We start from the raw sequence: 17,396 nt of genomic DNA on the forward strand, positions 1-17,396 counted from the left end.
GCGGGGCGGCGGCGGGCGCGGGTGCGCCGGGCACCTTGGCGGCGGGGCTGTCCCGCTCGGCCGCCGAGCCCGCAGCGGGGGCGCAGGCGGCCGCCTGCTCCGGGTGTCCGCCGGGCATCAGCCTGACGGGGGCCGCCGCCGCCGAGGTGCTCATGGAGGAGGAGAAGGCGAGGGGCCAGGGGGCGGCCGCGTCGCGCAGAGCCCCGCGGCGCCCCGCAGCATTGCGGGCGGGGGGCGCTCAGGCGCTGTCCCGGCCGCCGGCGCGCCCAGGGAAACACATGGCAGCGCCGCTCCTGCGGCTCCCGGGCACCGCGCACGTGGGCCCGGCCGGCCCGGCCTCCCCTGCCGGCGGCGGGAGGGAGGGAGGGATGGGAGGGATAGGAGGGAGGGGAGGATGGGGAGGACGGGCGGAGGGCGGTCCCACGCCGCCAGCGCGCCCTACTGCGGCGGCGCCTGCCCCAGCCTAGCCTAGCCTAGCCTAGCCCAGCCCAGCCCAGCCCAGCCCAGCCCAGCCCAGCCCAACCTAGCCGAGCCGAGACTGGCATCGGCCCCTCTGAGGCCGCCCGCCCGCAGTGTGTGCGGGGCCATGCGGAGCCCCGCGCCCCGCCGGGTGAAAGTTGGCGGCAGCGGAGACACCCCGCGGGGGCGGGGCTGGGGGGCCGAGAGGGCGCGCCCGGAGCCCGGGTGGGTAACGCAGAGTGGGTAACGCGGGGTGAGCGCGGCAGAGCCGCGGAGCTGGAAGCGAACGGGGATGGGCGCTGCTCTTCCCGCCGTGCCATGCTTCGGCCCGCCTACCTGCGCCAGACCACCCCCGGCTGTACCTGGGCTGCAGGTGGCCTTGGGGTTTCCATTCGAAACAAAAGGGACTCCGGCAAGTGTAGGAGTTCCCCATGGCACGATACGAACTTGCTGACAGGCCGAGAAGGCGAAAGCGGCGCGGACCTGGAAGGGTGAAGGGGACAGAGTTGTCCCACTTGACCTTCACGCCCGGGGCTCGGCTTGAAGAAAGGTTGAGGGGGGACGTGCAACTCTCTCCCCTTGTAAAGCAAGGCTAATCGTGACAGGATGCATACAGCACAGCTGTAAAAACGAATTTCAGAGTGTAACTGAAAGTTTTTGCTCGTGTGATGGGAATGTCTGCATGACCTTCAGAGTATCATAGCTACGTCTGGGCTAAATTTCAATAGATTTTGAAGTTTGTTTATGCACGTGCTTGACTTTACCCATAACACTGAAGGGGTATGGCTTATATCTGCCCAAATTGAACACTCCATAAGCAATTACAAAATCCAAGGCCTGTTGTATGGTTCATTAGCGTGGTACAAAAAGCACAAAGTCCAACAAAATATTAGGAGATAAAAAATAATTACTCATCTATTAAACTTGCCTTGCAACTGTGTTTTTCAGGTAAAAAGATAGACAAATTCTAATACTTGATACACTGAAAATTATGTAAAATGTGAACAGAATGCAAAAAATTATACAGCTCTTTTTATGCTCCAATAGATATTTCCATGCACTGCTGCTTACAGGTTTTTCAGATTGCAGGAGCCTCTTTTTGACCTTTCTTGATTTTACAGTGTTACTGCTTTAAATTGCTATCGGCAGCAATAGAAACAACTACAGAACAGAAATTGCATGAGATGAGAACTGTAAGCACAGGGCCACAGCTTAATTTCCAGGGTGGTCACAACACAGGTAGCTGTACCATCCCAAACTCCATTAGTACAGGTAACAACAGGCACGGGGATCAGTTGCATGGACTAGGTGGCTAAGGGCCTTAATGGTGCCAGGGACAAACAGACTCTGTCTCTGAAACACAGTATTTGCTCTCTCACACAGCAACCCTTCTCCCTCATCACCACAACTCTCGCCTTATCTCAACTCTCACCATGTCTATCCTATTCCAGAACAAATCAGCCCAAAATCTCAGAGGTGACAACAGCAATGGTTATAGTTTCCAAGTATCAGAGCAAGCTAGGAAGATGGTGGAAGAGGAGGTGATAAAGACAGGAGGGAGGCAGCCTCTGTACCCTTCAGAGCTCTGCCAAGTCTGACCAAATTACATCATTTCTTACGTATATGAAGCTGTTTTACACACACAATGTAACAACCAGGGTACAGCGAATTACCTCCCACATGCCAAATGATGCTCAGAGAACAGGAGATGGGGAAACTTCAATTCCAGTGGAGACCAACAGTGACTGATGGCAGAAGGAGGAGGGTGCAAGGGAAGGCATGATATCTGCTGTTCTTGCACGTCAGGAAGAGCAGAGTTTAAGACCCAGTTTTTATCTTCTTAGGGCCATTCAGCTTCTGAGGGAGTCTCTGACACCCCCATGCAAATGTTTGGGAGTAAAAGCATATCTGGAAGAGACAAAAAGAAACAGCTGAAGATGACAGAAGTGTATGAACTAAAGCTGCAAGGCACAGAAGAGTGTAAAAAGAGGAAGTAGAAAAACCAGTATAGTGAGAGAAAAAAAACATGAAGGAAAGAGCAAAGGAAGCAATCTGAAATACAACACAGGAAAAGGCATAGCACAATTATAACAAAGAAGAAAAAAAAACCCATAGCCCAGTGAACAAAGCCCAGATTTAGAAATACATGTATCTTTAAAAAAAATAAAAAAGTTAAAGTGCCATAAGTGTCCAAAAAAAGCAGAGGTACCCATTATTCTATGAAACTGCACAGCAAATAAAAGGAAGGGTTCTTTTTCCACACTGGAAAAGTGTGTTATCATTGAAGCCCAGTATGCAGTCTTCATTAACAAAGTTAGAGAAATGCAGAAAGTGATTCAGAATAAGAAGGACCAAAGAATTTGGAATTTCAAAGCTATTTTTCATAACTGAAGAGGTTACAGCAGATGTAAGGAAACTTACTTTTGTCATTACCTAGAGTTTTGTTTCTTTTCTAAAATCTTTGTTGTCTTGGGTGACTGTGACCACCAAAACATCCCATGCATTGAAAAACTCTGAATTAAGACATCGTTCTTGTCTACACCTTTTTTACCGCAGGGGATACTGCCAAACATGGTAACTGCTTTTCAAGCTGAAGATACACCCAGCTGTTCACTCCATGAACATCCAGCCTTGGCCAACTGACCTTTTTTACCACTTCAAATAACCCATGAATGAGCTCATCTGACACTCATGTAGAAGTACCTTCTTCACCTTCCAGGCATAGGAAAGCGTTACTGCAACCAACAGTTCAGATTTCCTTCCCAGGAGTTTTTAGGTTATACATATACACTGCCCGTAGTTTGGTCTGCATAACCCATTTCCAACAGTTGAGACTTAGACAGTGCACACAGAATCTGTTTCCGCTGTTCTAAGCTTTCTGGAGGCTTTCAAATAGCATATTTAAAATACAAACCAGCTACCCACTCTCCAAAATTTCTGTTCAGACAGCAGGCCTTATCTCTTTTCAAGACAGACCTTTTTCAAGTCCTTAGATCTTAAGCCAGTTTCACATTCAACACTGGTTTCAGTCTACTATAACCCTATAAAAATCAATCTAACAAGCTTCAGGGGTTTTAATCTGTCAGTGATCCTTTTTACAAAAGTTTTATTTTCTCTTAAATTGATAAATCATCAATTAAATGTAGCAAGCAAATTAGCTGGAATGAGAAACTTGCAATATTTGCCTTAAGCTTTTCCTAAGTGCCAGAAACTTGGCAGCACTATGGAATTAACTTAACCATGTAACAGCAACATGAAGGGCAGAAATAGGTGTGAAGATTTAATCTCATTAGTTAAAATAGTTAATTTAAATGGGAAAAAATTAAAAACTTGACATGAAACAAGTTAAGTAACAAAGAATGCTAGCTGTTCAGGAAAAGATGCTGAAGATGCAGAAAGAAATGAGATACTATAGATAAGAGCTGTAAAAATCAGAGAATAGAAAATTTAATTAAAAAAAAAAGTGAGAATGAGTTAGCTGGATATGCAGAAATAGCGTATATGACCAAAAGACTAAGTAATGGGAATACAGTTACAAATGGGAATTTATTTACTGATGAAAACAACCAAGTGAAATCACATCAGCAGTAACCACACCTGTATTATAGTTGCAATTTAAGTAGATTTACTTTTTTTTGTTTATAGTCAGCATTACAGTCTGCCCTGTTTTTTCTGTCTTGACTCATGATCTTTTATGGAGGTGCCTCTTTTTTGGGACGTTCAGGTCACAAATGCCAAACCGAACATTACACTGATTTATATGTCAAACTCTGTTCTGTGAGGTACAATACCCTGCAGCTTTAAAACCTTATAAAACATTTAAAAGTACAATAGGAAGGTACAACAAAATATATATACTTTTATACTGTTTTAAGCTATACTGAGCTACTAATAGCAAGAGAGCCAAATGAACATGGAGCCTTACCGGGAGGTATGTGAAGTCCCAGAAGAGGAAACCCTGTCTGGCTGTGCAGCTGCAGTGCCTGCTGGTTTGGGAAACCCCAAGCTACTTCACAGAATAATAGAATCATTTAGTTTGTAAAAGACCTCCAAGATCATCAAGCCCAACCATTAACCCTGCACTGCCAAGTCCATCACTAAACCATGTCCCTAAGTGCCACATATAAACAGCTTTTAAATACCTCCAAGGATGTGCCTCAACCCCTTTGCTGGGGAGCCTGTCCCAATGCTCAATGGCCCTTTCAGTGCAGAAGTTTTCCCTAATACCCAATCTAAACCTCCCCTCTTGCAAATTGAGGCCATTTCCTCTTGTCCTCCCTTGTTACTTGGGAAAATAGACCAATGGACCCCCACCTGGCTACAACCTCCTTTCAGGTAGTTGTAGAGTGATAAGGTCTCCTCTGAGCCTCCTTTTCTCCAGGCTAAACACCCCTAACTCCCTCAGCTGTTCCCCATAAGACCTGTGCTCCAGACCTTTCACTAGCTCTGTTGCCCTTCTCTGGACAAGCTCCAGCACCTTAATGTCTTTCTTGTAGCGAAGGGCCCAAAACTGGACACAGCACTCGAGGTGCAGCCTCACCTGGGATGATCCCTGCCCTGGTCCTGCTGGCCACACTATTTCAGATACATGCCAGAACGCCACTGGCCGCTTTGGCCACCTGGGCACACTGCTGGCTCATGTGCAGCTGGAAGTTACCTGATGAGGTGGGAAGGTCTGGAAAGCACATGCACCTCAGAAGCTAGGCTTCAAGTGAGAAAGATAGATCAGAAAAGTAAGTGAACAGAGGAAGAAGGGACAAATGCGCACAAGCAATAGAGATGGGTAGCTGAAAATATACAGTAACAGGAAACAGGTATAGTTAAAATGCCTCTGCAAAAAATATTCACAGTGTTAAAGGTTAGCCATTGGGCACAAATATATTCTCACTGGAACACAGTAAAAAAAAAAAAATCTATAATTTAACATTTTAAGAACTACAAAACTGTATTAAGAATTCATACTGGATACCACTTGCTATTCAGTAAAACTCACTAAAAGAAAGCAGTTTTATCGCTGAAGGTGCAGTGGCCTATAATAATACAGCATTATGTAAAGTGACATTGCTGTTTTTATTTATTGATATTGTTCATGAATAATGTACAACATTGCAACACTTAGTAAATGAAACAGAACACAAATAAGAACTTTACTGGATTCATAATACCACTGAGCAGTAATTATCCTATTTGCAAAAATTACAGTAAAAAACAGATTTTACACATCCTGTACCAGCGCTAACCCAGGGAAATCATCAGCTTCTGGAAAACACGTAATTTTTTTTGTGGCTAATACACGTGCAAGAAAAGGAAAGATGAATATGTGCATATTGGATGTATAGCATATTGGGTATAGCACAACTGTAGCTCTATCAGTTTTCAGGAAAACTACAAAACTAAGTTTAGAAAGAAACAAGTTCAGTCAGCAACTCTGTGTACTGTAGACAACCACTGCCTCTTAGACCTTCAAAAACATTATGCTATCATAAATGCTCTGTGACAGGTATTTTTCTCTTTTTTTTCAGATTCTTTTTCCCTTCTCTGTTTCTGCAACTTGCATTTCAATATCTTTTGCATTAAAAAACTGAGTAAGATAAAATGATTAATACCACTGATTTCCAACTGTGGTGCTCTAATCTATTTAGTTACGTTCCACAGCAAAACCTGTGCAGCTAAATATTTATAAAGCATTTCAAAGCAATGCAAACAGTCAAAATCAGATTTATAAAATCAGGCAAAGGTCAATTAAGAGACCACCAGCAACCAACAGTGGAGTTACCAAAGAGGCGAAATGGGTGTGACTCTTGGGAATGGTCCTGCGCAGGGCTAAGGATTGGACTCGATGATCCTTGTGAGTCCCTTCCAACTCAGTATATTCTGGGCTGCATCCCCTTCCCAGCACTTAACAATGGCCACGATAAGTCTGAGCTAAAGCTGTAAAACAAACTACACCAGTAAAATCTGAAATCCAACTTCAGACATTCAAATTAGTGTTGGTATTCACCTACCTCCTCAAACAGAGACTGGAATACTGTTGAGGCATATAAGAATGTCTTCCTGTTCTTTGATGCGGTACCCTAGTATAAAATAAGCTCAGATGGTATAACACATAGGTAGTTATGTCAGCTATTAGAAATTTTTGTTTCAGAAAAAACCCAGAACTATTAAGAATTAACACTCTGGTAAGTGTACCAGCTTTGTTGGGAAAATAAGCCTACAGCAGAGTTAATTTTTTTCTCTAGGGAAAAAAACCCCAAACAAATAAACCAAAACTAAACCAAATAACCCACTACTGACTGGAAAAAGGACATAGCAAAAAGTTTCATCAGGGCAAATGATGTATTCTCCTTCAAATGACAATGTTGAGTCCTTGTTTTCCTTTATCGTCACAGTATCATGTTGTAGGAAACTATTGCTGAAGTGGTGTGTTTAATTTCCACCTCCCTATGCTAGCATATCATCTTGGATTAAGCAGGTGTAGGATTTTTAGCTTAACTGCTGGTCTTCCACTGGGAATTCATAATTTGATTTACCCTTAGCACACACAAAGGATAAAAGCATGGAAATATATGATTTTTGAACCTGGAACTGCAATCTTGTTTCCCTTTTTTTTCGTTTCATGGATATTTCAAGCAAACTAGGTTATTAATCACAAATAAAGTGTCCACAAAGAATACCTAGATTTATATTTTTCTTCTTTTGGTAACTAATAAAAGGATGGAGATTTTTTTCCTTCCTATTCCCTCCCCTGCATTGTTCTCATATTTGAAGGGGCAGAGGGGTATTTTAAACTTTGAACAAATGTTGAAACTGAAAATTTAGTCTAATGTCAAAAACATTTATGCAAAGGAAATGAATTGCTTTACTTCTTTAAATATTTCAGAAAATACATCTACAAATTGTTCCCTCCCTCATTTTTTCCTGTGCTATCTTCCTAAACATCCAGGTCCCAGTCACTTACTGTAGTGTTGTATTAGGAGAGAAGAAATGCACACTGAATTTCAAAGCACACACTCATTAAAATTTGTTATTCAAATTCCTGGTGTTCAAACATATTTCAGTTTGAGCCCATTACCTCAGGTCTTGTCACAGAGCACCACTGGCTCTGTCTTCTTTGCACCCTCCCTTCAGGTATTTATAGACATTGACTATATCTCCCTGAGCCTTTTCTTCTCCAGGCTGAGCAGTCCCAACTCTCTCAGCCTCTCCTCATAGGTGAGATGCTTTGGTCTTTTCATCATCCTTGGGGCCTTTCGTTGGGCTCTCTCCAGTACATCCATGTCTCTCATGTACTTGGGAGCTCACAACGGGACACAGCACTCCAGGTGTGGCCTCACCAGTGCTGAGCAGAGAGGAAAGATTGCCTCCCTTTAACCTGCTGGCAACACTTTGCAGATGTAGTAAGTATTCAAGTTACTGCTCAAAAAAAAAAAAAAAAAGAAAATACTGCATTCTAATAATATATTAATGTAAATTTCTGGATATACTCTCAAGCCTGTGTTTTCCACTTGTGATAGAAACAGAAGCTATTAAGCTATGAAGGAAACACAGCATCTCAGAACACCGTGATAAGGATCACTATAGGATAAAACATTGCTATCATTTTCATAATTTTCAAAGACAATGATAATGTCTTATACAACCCACACAAGTAGCATGTTTCCATACACCTTCCTACACTGCTTCCTGCATGAAGTGTTCCCAACAGTGTCTTACACTATTATAAATCAGTAGCAATCACTATAGCTCCCAGCACTATCAATCTACAGAGACACTACAAAAGTCACCTAACATTGTACCACCAGATGTTAGGGGAGATTTCATTCATCAAGTTGAATGCACAGGTGTCACCTGGAATAATTTTTGTGAGAAGATTTTTTTATACCAGTTATATAATTGTTTTCTATAAAGTCATTAATACATATCTATGATGGCTGATTTCTCCTTATTATAGCAAGTTCAGTGGTTCTTTCCACCAGATTTCACAGTGTAGCATAAAATGAAATCATTAAAACAAGTATATTTACCAAGCATTCCCCATTTTAATGAGGGAAAGAAGCCTAAGCTTTTCTTGAAGCATTTAATTTGTACTGGATGACTTCTTAGCAAAGCTGATTGCTAATTTGTTGGTGTCCTTTGAGCTACTGTAGCACCTTCTGGGTAATTATTTTCCAAAAACTCTTACTGGTTTTAGCCTTTCCACCAATTCCATTGGCCTGTGGAGGACAGAAAGGAAGTCACAAATCTCACCACAACACACATGAACTCACTGGCCGTAATTGATCTTATAAAGGGCTGTGTACATTTTGTGCTGGGACTCTCTCACTATCACCTGCAATATGCATTGCACAACTTGCCTGTCTGCCAGGTCAACAATTTCTCCTTGCAGGTCCTAAGTTAGACTCTGGTAACGTTTCAGTATTTCATCTTGGAGTATCCAGGAACATAAATATATATGAGAACAGCAGTTCTCAATTTCTTCATGCCACACGTCTTTTTCTTTAAGTAAACTATTTTAACAACATTGTGTGTGCCAAACCCTCTTCTGATGTAGAACTAGGGGAAGAACAGAAATTTCAATACCCTTTAACACAACTGAGCAACAGTTGAAGAAACTCGATTTCTGTCCATGGTAGACGCATTCCAGGTAAAGCATGATACAGCCTATTTCACTAACCCACATAGATCTATCTTCATCATTTTAAAAATGCCATGGCTCAGTTTGGTGTTTATTTTGGGGGGGGGGGGAAGTCAAGAAGTACTGTTTGGAAGAATGCCAAAGTTTGGCATCTATTTCTTTAGGTCAAAGAAGAAAAAAAAGGCACGCACAGGGTTCCTCTCAAATGGAATTCAAAACTTTTTTCAATTTCATTGGCATCAAAATTGCTATCAACTTCCTGGTGAACTGAAGAGCATCCACATGCTCTGGGATGCAAGACTGGCTTCTAGTGCTGCATTGTCTTTTCTTGAATATATAGAGAATAAATATTTGGAGTGGTTCAAGGATTATCTTTCCCTCTATGAAGTGTAATAATAAAAAAACTTATTCTAATGTAATAATACTAACAAAAATCAGTAGCATTTGTTCATTTAAAAGAGATGCAGAAGATGGGCAGAAGCTTCATCTGGGTTTATTGAAGAGCTGATTATGACCATGTGCCATGACTTTGTCAACTAACAGTATCCCTGGTGGTCCAACTGCCAACACACCTCTGCCAATCCTGCAGACAAGGTCCCATCAGCATTTTCTCTAAATTAAAATAAGAATGGCAAGAAAGGTGTCCTACACTGTTTACAGTGGAAAAAAAGTATATTCAGAAAGTTCTTTTTCTTTTCATGTTTACAATACTCTCTTTTTTTTTTTTTAGTAAACCAGTTGTCAGATTCCGTAAATCTTCAGCTTTTTACATGCTCATTGCTCAATCTACTCAATGTCCACCTGCATGCTCCAGAACTCTTTCCCACCTTTGAAATATTATGGTAGCTCTGAAGAACAGTGGTCTGTACTTTGGTCCAAGTTCATTAGAGATGAAAGAAATTCAGAGGATGGGAAAAGCAGACTGGGAGAAGGGCTTCCCTACTTTCTGTCTTTTGGAAATCAAGCAGAGAACATGAAACATAGTCCAATTAACTACACTCTTGAGGCAAAAACTAGGGAGTAAGAGACAAGTACAGACAGGACCCAGCAGGACAGGAAACCAAGACGGTGTGATGGGCACATCACGGTATAGCACAGTAGAATACTGCAAAGTTAAACACTACCACTTGCATCAGTGACTCTGCTACTCTATGCTCACCTTGGGAAAAATAAAAACACACAAACAAACACACAACAATTAAGAAAGGAGGAAAGAAGGAATTAGGACTTCTCATTACCTTTTGTCCATAACCTCCAAGTTAAGAACCCAAATCTCAGAGCAAAAGGAAATTGGGAGGGAGATAATGCTAACAGCAAGAATGGTTATTACCTGACAAATTATCTAAAAGGCACCTTTCCCCACAAAGATTCTTAAATAGAGACAACACAAAGTGTTTATTTACTTATCAGTTCTAGCAGCTACACTAAAGCCATCAATAGGATTAAGAGGTGTAAGAAAAATGGCAAAAATATCAAATTAATAAAACTAGCATTTACAGTAGCACCACAGTAATGAGAAGTACTTATATAATAAAACTACCCACTTGGAAACAAAGATTGGTGAATACAGAAATGATAATCACTATTCAACTTTCTCTTTGGATATTTTATTTCATTAGTGGACAGAGAGAAATTCATAAAATGCACAGAACATAAATAAAGCTAGCGTAATACTTTAAAGGATTCTTATGCCCTTCAGTTCTTTGCCTCAAAGCCAATGTTTTGCCTTCACTAGGGCACATACACTTATAGGTCTGGGGGAGTTTTAATCAATTCTACAGAAAAATTGTTCCAGTTTACTCATAATCAAAGTATGGAAGCAATTACAAAACATGCTGACGTTCTATCTTCCCCCCTCCTCTTCTACTAAGTCTGGAAGATACTTATCCAAGAGAATTAATGGAAAGCCTTCTGAGCAGTGAAGGTGGACACTGCTCCTGTCTGCACTGGAGAGCTCGATCCACTGCAGCAGCTTCCAGCTGCCTTAACTACACCTATGCCAGAACCAAAAGGTCATCAGTGTATGTGTCCAGACACTGGAGCACAGTCATTGCTATTGCTGCAATGGTCTCTGGCACACATCACGAGCAGGCAGCTAGGGCACAGCTGGTACATTCTGGAGGCAAGGAGAGTCTTGAGGACAAAAAATGGTCTTCAGCAGTTTTGGTCACTAATTAAGTGATCAGCTCATGTATTGTGAGAGCTTCCAGAATTTACTGAGCACAAACTCAGCAATAAAATTACTCCAGTAAATTCTAGTGGTAAATATTTGATGGACCAAGTACAAAGCATGGACAACACCAGCTGCTGTCAGTTGTGACTGTTCCTTTAGCCAGAGGATTTCCTTGACCCTGCCTCTACCTGTCTGCAGGATTATAAATACTCCTCTTGGTCATTGCCTCCGTGAACAACCAACATATTCAACAGTTTCCCTTCAATTAGAATGGAAGGCTAAATATAATCATCCAGATTACTTTCTTGCTACTGCTTCCAGTGGCACAGTTGTAATGCTGATAGAGAGAGCTTCTAAAATGAGGCACACAAGGGTTCACCATACTTGTTCCAATTTACTTGAGTCAATTACAAAAACCTGTGATCAGTCTGTATGAGTTAAAATTCTCTGGTACAAAAACTCCAATAATGCCCTAGTTGCAGTTTGTGTTCTTTCAAACACAGATAGTTTGCGAGTTTTAAGTATTTTTACAGAAAATTTCTATTAAAAGCAACAAGTGAACAAAAGAATCACAAAGAAACACAAGACACATTTCAGATAATTTTTTTTCTGTATGAATAGGCTACCATTTCTTGCAGCAAATATTAAGCCTTTTTTAAACTTATACATCTATTTCTGTATTTTGGCTATAGTTTATTACAAGTTCATTTCCAAAACAAAGTATAATTCAGTGACTTTCCTGGAACCTTCCTCCTAATCCTGTTGATGTAGAGTTCAGAATTCAACATCAATGTCCTAGACATGCACTGACTTTTAATGCATAAAATTAACTCTGGATGCAGTCCATATATGCAGTACTTACATACAACATACAACACTTAGATATGTACAGACAATACGATATATATTAAATTGACACATATTTTCCAAGACTGGTAGGTACCAGATGGATCCGGCTGGTGCAGTTCAGAGCTCCCACTGCTATCAAAGCCCACAGTCAAGGCAGATATACCAAAAGGTCTATAGCCATTGGCTTTGCATACAGCACTCTGGGAAAACTGACCAGTTTTGGCATCCCAGAAAATCATGAAATTTACTGACTCAATACCAGCAACACAGAAGACTGAAAAAGCTCTTCATTTCCAACGCATCATAGAGCTTATTCCCAATCTTCAGAAGTTAGTTTGTGGTCAGTATTCTAACTGCACAACTCCATTCAAGTAATGCACACGTAACTGAGGTAAAACAAGCTTCATTGTAAAGAAACTACTCCCTGTTAAAACCACGCAAACTACAGAAATTAAGGCTGAATCATATCATTGTTTAACATGATCTCGGGCACAGTTGTGAACAGATTTGAAGGAACCCCTCAGCTGGTTGCAATCAATCAGCCTGCTCACAGGTGTTCTGATAGTCTTTAGTATTTGAAAACAAGAAACTGCATCTGTGAATTTTACATTCAATTTGACCTTTCACATTGCTCTCTTCTGTAAGGGATGTTATTGCTGTCTTCTTTTTAACTTTGTATTTTTATCCCAACTCTTTTATACAGTAACATTGTTTGGTCTCTCTCCTTTATTATTTTCAAATTATACAATAAAGTTCTTCACAGATCTTTACATGTGTAGAACAGTTATGTTTGCTGATGCTCCTTAAAATAAAAGAGCTTATAATGATGATTTTTCTTTTTGTGAAAAATGGTGATATTAATTTTTTTAAGAAATGCAAAAAAACCCGTAACCTAATTTCTTTTTTTTTTTTTTACATATAATAGTTAAGAACTACCAGTTTGTTGTCAATACTGAGTATTCTCTGACACTTTTAAGCAGGAACCTACAAGTGTCAAACTACTTATCTGCTAAAGTTGCAAAACAGTGTGTGATATATTCTACTGTGGCTGGACCCTCCTCGAGAGTCAGTTTATGGTGCTGTTAATCACCATCCTGGCACCAGCAGCCAAGTCTGTATAATTATGGTGATAAAGTAATCACAAAGACTCTTTCATTAACTAGCAACAAATTCAACAAATTTAAAAAGAAGCAAACCATTGCAACTTTTTTTGAGTTAGAAACCACTGAAGAAGCAATGTAGATTAAGACAGAGACAAATTCATAACAGCACACAGGAGTAACCTTCTTCTGAGAAATAGCAATTTTAAGTCAGTTTCAGGCCATAACAGTTTTTAAGTTTACAGAAAGTTAACTTGCAGAATTAAAAATGGATTTAGCTGCTCCAAAAACACATATGAGAAGCACCCTCTTCCCTAGTGTACCACACATCATGTTTTTGGTATTGTACCACTCCCACCATCCCATAGTACCAGGAAATGGGGCTACAGCTCCTTAATAGTGTGTAAGAAGAGACAGTTGCTGAGGTATGTCTTTATTCTTCTTCATTACAAGCTACTGTAGAAAATCCAAAGCATAATACCACATTACAACTTTCCTGATGGTCAAGCCAGCTAAGTTCCGTACTTCTCAATTTCATAGTCAATCACTCTCTGGTGCAGTTCTTAATTCTTCCATTCTCCCACAAAGTCATCTGCTTGTGAGGCCAGGGAAAACACAGTTTGCAAAAGTAAAAGATAATGAATTTTTTGAAGTTAGATCATTTTGATGAGCTGTTTACTACAAAAAGCTGAAAATTTCTTCAGTCACTTGGACTCCCTTTCTTGGGGAGCAGCTCCATGTTCAGCGTCAGCCAATGTAAGAGCACACTGCAATCAAAAAAGAGATTCTCCTATCTCCTGCCCCTCACTTTATCTTTTCATTCTCTCTCTGGTTTAGGACGAACTGTTTTGCAGTTTTTAAGTCAGATCACTGTGTTGACCCAACTCAAAACTAAATTTTCTTTGACAAGCTGAGTTTTGTTTTTATCCCTTCTGAAAGCATGCAAAGAGGACAATTTAACATCCTGATAGCACAATCTAAGTGGAGAGTGCCATAAAATACAACAGTTCTGTTCTTCCCAAAAAGTTCCACAGAGACATTCCTGCAGCTTCCCTTGAACTGGATTTAACAATCACACAGCTTTGTGGCAACTCACCAAAGAAAAGAGTTCACTTTACATCAGATCAGTGAGTTTAGCACTGTTATCTTCACTTGCACCTTGCATGGTTGGATTCCTTAGGTGTAACATCAAATTGCACCCTCAGTGGGTGGCAATAATGGTTTGACCATCAGAAAAGGACAGTTCCATCTCCTCCTCCAGCTTCTTCCTTCACTCCCCCTTTCCCTCACAGAGTTATGGGATTCATATAATTACGCATTGAATCAATCCAACAAGCAAATGAAGAGGGTTTTTTTTTTCTGTGAGGTTGGTGAGCTGAGTCAACTCACAAGGGCTCCAAAGCAGCCTCAGAAGGAGCACTGGGGGGGAGATAGCAGTGCCTAGGACAGAGCAGAGGCAGGAGAAGGAAGTGCCACACTCAGAAAGCACACACTAGTATGGGAATTTAGACTGATCTAAGTCAGTGCTACTGTGGCTTTCCTCTTTGAATTGCTTCTTCTGAGGCTCTGCTGGCTCTCACCTGGCCTGGGTGAGACACTGCAGGAAATCTTCTCTTCTTGGCTTATCTCTCTGTCCTGCAGAGCTTCCATCCTGGTTTACCCCAGCCCAGCCAGGCAGCAATGCCAGCACAAAAGTGACAATGGAAGAGCACAGCCTAGGGTAAGACCTTTGCCTTGCAGTGGCAACTAGCCATGACCAGCCAGTTTAGTGGTCACATGGAACTATATGATGAGATGAGATATGAGATGAATGCTCTAGGCTGTTTTGCTTACAATATGCTGAGTTTCTATGCAGTTCTGCCTTCATTCAGTCCCCATCTGAAGGAAAATATTCTTTGTGGGGGGAAGTGTTTGAAAGTGTTGGCTTACACATGTATGGAACAGGAGTTTCATTTATGAAACAGACATGTCAAAAGGTAGCATCTAGGGCAGAGGAGGAGGAAGGCAGTGCAGATCTAAGCCCAAAGTTGTCTTCCAGGTGTCCAGGAATATTTCCAATATCATCCTGTCTTGTTTTGATGAATTCGATCTCTAGGTTTGCCTTTCTTGTCCCTTGCAGTCTGCCTATTGCCATTGCAACTAGTACAGAGCAATTTCTGCTATCCAAGAGGCTGATGACAAGATGCTAAAAGAGGATTTAAAAAAACCCAGGACCATTAATTTTGAAAAATCAAAATGATTCCCACTAGCCCCAAAAGAATCCTTCTTCTAGAATTAAATTAGTTATTTAGAAGTCTTCATATCCTCGTACCAATCTCCCAAACCACAGTGTCCATGTTCACAATATTTTTCATAAATTCAGATTTTAAAGGTTTTGAGCAGTAGTACCTTACTCCTGCAAAAATACATATACACTAATAGCTAACCTGTGTGTGACCATATTTAAAAAAATTACACAAAACCACATTCTGTCATTATTAGAAGACTACTAGTATTTCATAATAAAGTGTAGATTACATTATTGAAAAAAAGATCCTTTTTTTATTCCTATAGAATAAAAACACAAGAGGCATAGGTATTATTTTGGCCCATATTCCCATCAGCAAGGCTTCTTATTAGTCTTTCAATTTAGAATTTTTCTTACTGATATTCAAAGCAAACTCAACTTGATTTTTGGACTGATTTAATAGTAAGATACATTGCTATTTTACTTGTAAAATATATTGCAATTATGGGACAACACTCTGATACTTTTTTGGAGTATCTTTTTAGATGAGAGGCATGCTTTAAAATTTCATGCTGAATAAAAAGAAAAGAGAGCAGTAAAAAGCATTGCTACATCCTTAAAACAACATAAATACTAGAAATCAACAGAGTTACTATTTTTTTTCTGTTTTCCTATGCTGCTTATAGAAAATTGCAGCCAGTTCCTATTTGTATGGTAGTTCAGAGGCAGTTTACCTATTTCTATCATGTACTCCTTGTTGTCCTCATTTTAAGGGAATATACAGGCCTATAGTTCCTACCTTGTAAATACCAACTATGGACACTGTAATTAAACTGAATTTGTCTGTGCTCCCTGCTGCTCTTGGAGCTCAACCTTCCCTCACCTTTTGGCGTGCCTACTCCTGTCAGCATGCAGGGAGAGCCTTCTGGTCAGGCAGGAGGACACGTCGTATGCCAGGGGCATACTCAAAGATTTTGTCATCATTTTGCCTGCCTGGAACAGTTGCACACTTGCTTTCCTCAGTGGCACAGCAGGGAAAGAGAGATGCTCCAGCAGCCATCATCCCTACAGACCAGATTTCTCCCCGTGGATGCAGTCTCCTTTTTTTCACAGCAGACCTCTTCTGCTTTGGGGACCCTCTTCTTACAGACTGCACTCACACAAAGCATTTCCTTCTCCTCCATTTTGCTCCTACTTGAAAAGAAACACCCGTGCATAGATGCAAGGAGGCCTACATGGATGAACACAAGCAAGGAGCTCCTGACAAAACCCAAACATAAAAATGAAGTGTACCACAGGTGGAAGCAGGGACAGGGGATCTGGTGGAATACAGAGACACTGAGCATGCAGAGAGGGGATATTTTACTAATCCCAACTGCTCTCAAAGCAGTCTCATAGGCAAACTGATGAAATACAGACTAAATAAGTGTACAGTGAGGTGTACTGAGAATTAGCTGAACTGCCAGTCTAACAGGGTTGTGGCCAACAGTATGAAGTCCAGCTAGGGACCAGTCAACAGTGATACATCTCACAGGTCAATACTGGGGCCAATACTGTTTAACTTCTTCATCACTGATCTGGTTGACAGTAGAGAATTGGAACCTCAGCAAGTTTGCAGATGTTACAAGAGTGGGAGGAGATGTTGCCTACACCAAGTGGTGTATGTCTTTCAGAGGATCTCAACAGCTTGAAGAAATAGGCAGACATGAACCTCATGAAGTTTAACAAAGGGAAGAGCAAAGTCCTGTACCTGGGGAGTAACAACTCCATTCACCAGCTCATGTTGGGGGATGACTGCTCAAAGCAGCTTTGCAAAAAGTGCCTGGAAATCTTGCTGGACAAGGTGAATGTGAGCCATCAATGTGCCCTTGCTGCAAGGGCCAAGAGCATCCTGGACAGCACTGGAAAGAGCACTCCCAGCAGAATGAGGGGGGTCTTCTTTACTTCACTACA

The 17,396-nt window shown here is 41.2% G+C and overlaps 1 protein-coding gene and 1 long non-coding RNA gene across 2 annotated transcripts in view; both read right to left on the bottom strand.

Moving 5' to 3' along the window:
* Positions 1–251, bottom strand: part of TAF4B (TATA-box binding protein associated factor 4b) — a 72,022-nt gene extending 71,771 nt beyond the window's left edge. Inside the window, exon 1 of the mRNA XM_027674927.1 lies at positions 20–251. Within this exon, the coding sequence (XP_027530728.1) occupies positions 20–154 (135 nt within the window). The 5' untranslated portion in view covers positions 155–251. The remainder of the gene's footprint in view (positions 1–19) is intronic.
* A 13,385-nt stretch (positions 252–13,636) lies between these two features.
* LOC113963618 lies at positions 13,637–16,773 on the bottom strand. Its single transcript, XR_003532874.1, has 2 exons — positions 16,454–16,773; positions 13,637–15,401 (listed from the first exon to the last, which is right to left on the bottom strand). It is a non-coding gene; the product is annotated as an uncharacterized LOC113963618 (long non-coding RNA).
* Between the last annotated feature and the right edge of the window lie 623 nt (positions 16,774–17,396).

The sequence above is a fragment of the Neopelma chrysocephalum genome, unplaced genomic scaffold (assembly GCF_003984885.1).
Source record: "Neopelma chrysocephalum unplaced genomic scaffold, ASM398488v2 Primary Assembly neopelma1_22, whole genome shotgun sequence".
NCBI classification, from domain to species: domain Eukaryota; kingdom Metazoa; phylum Chordata; class Aves; order Passeriformes; family Pipridae; genus Neopelma; species Neopelma chrysocephalum.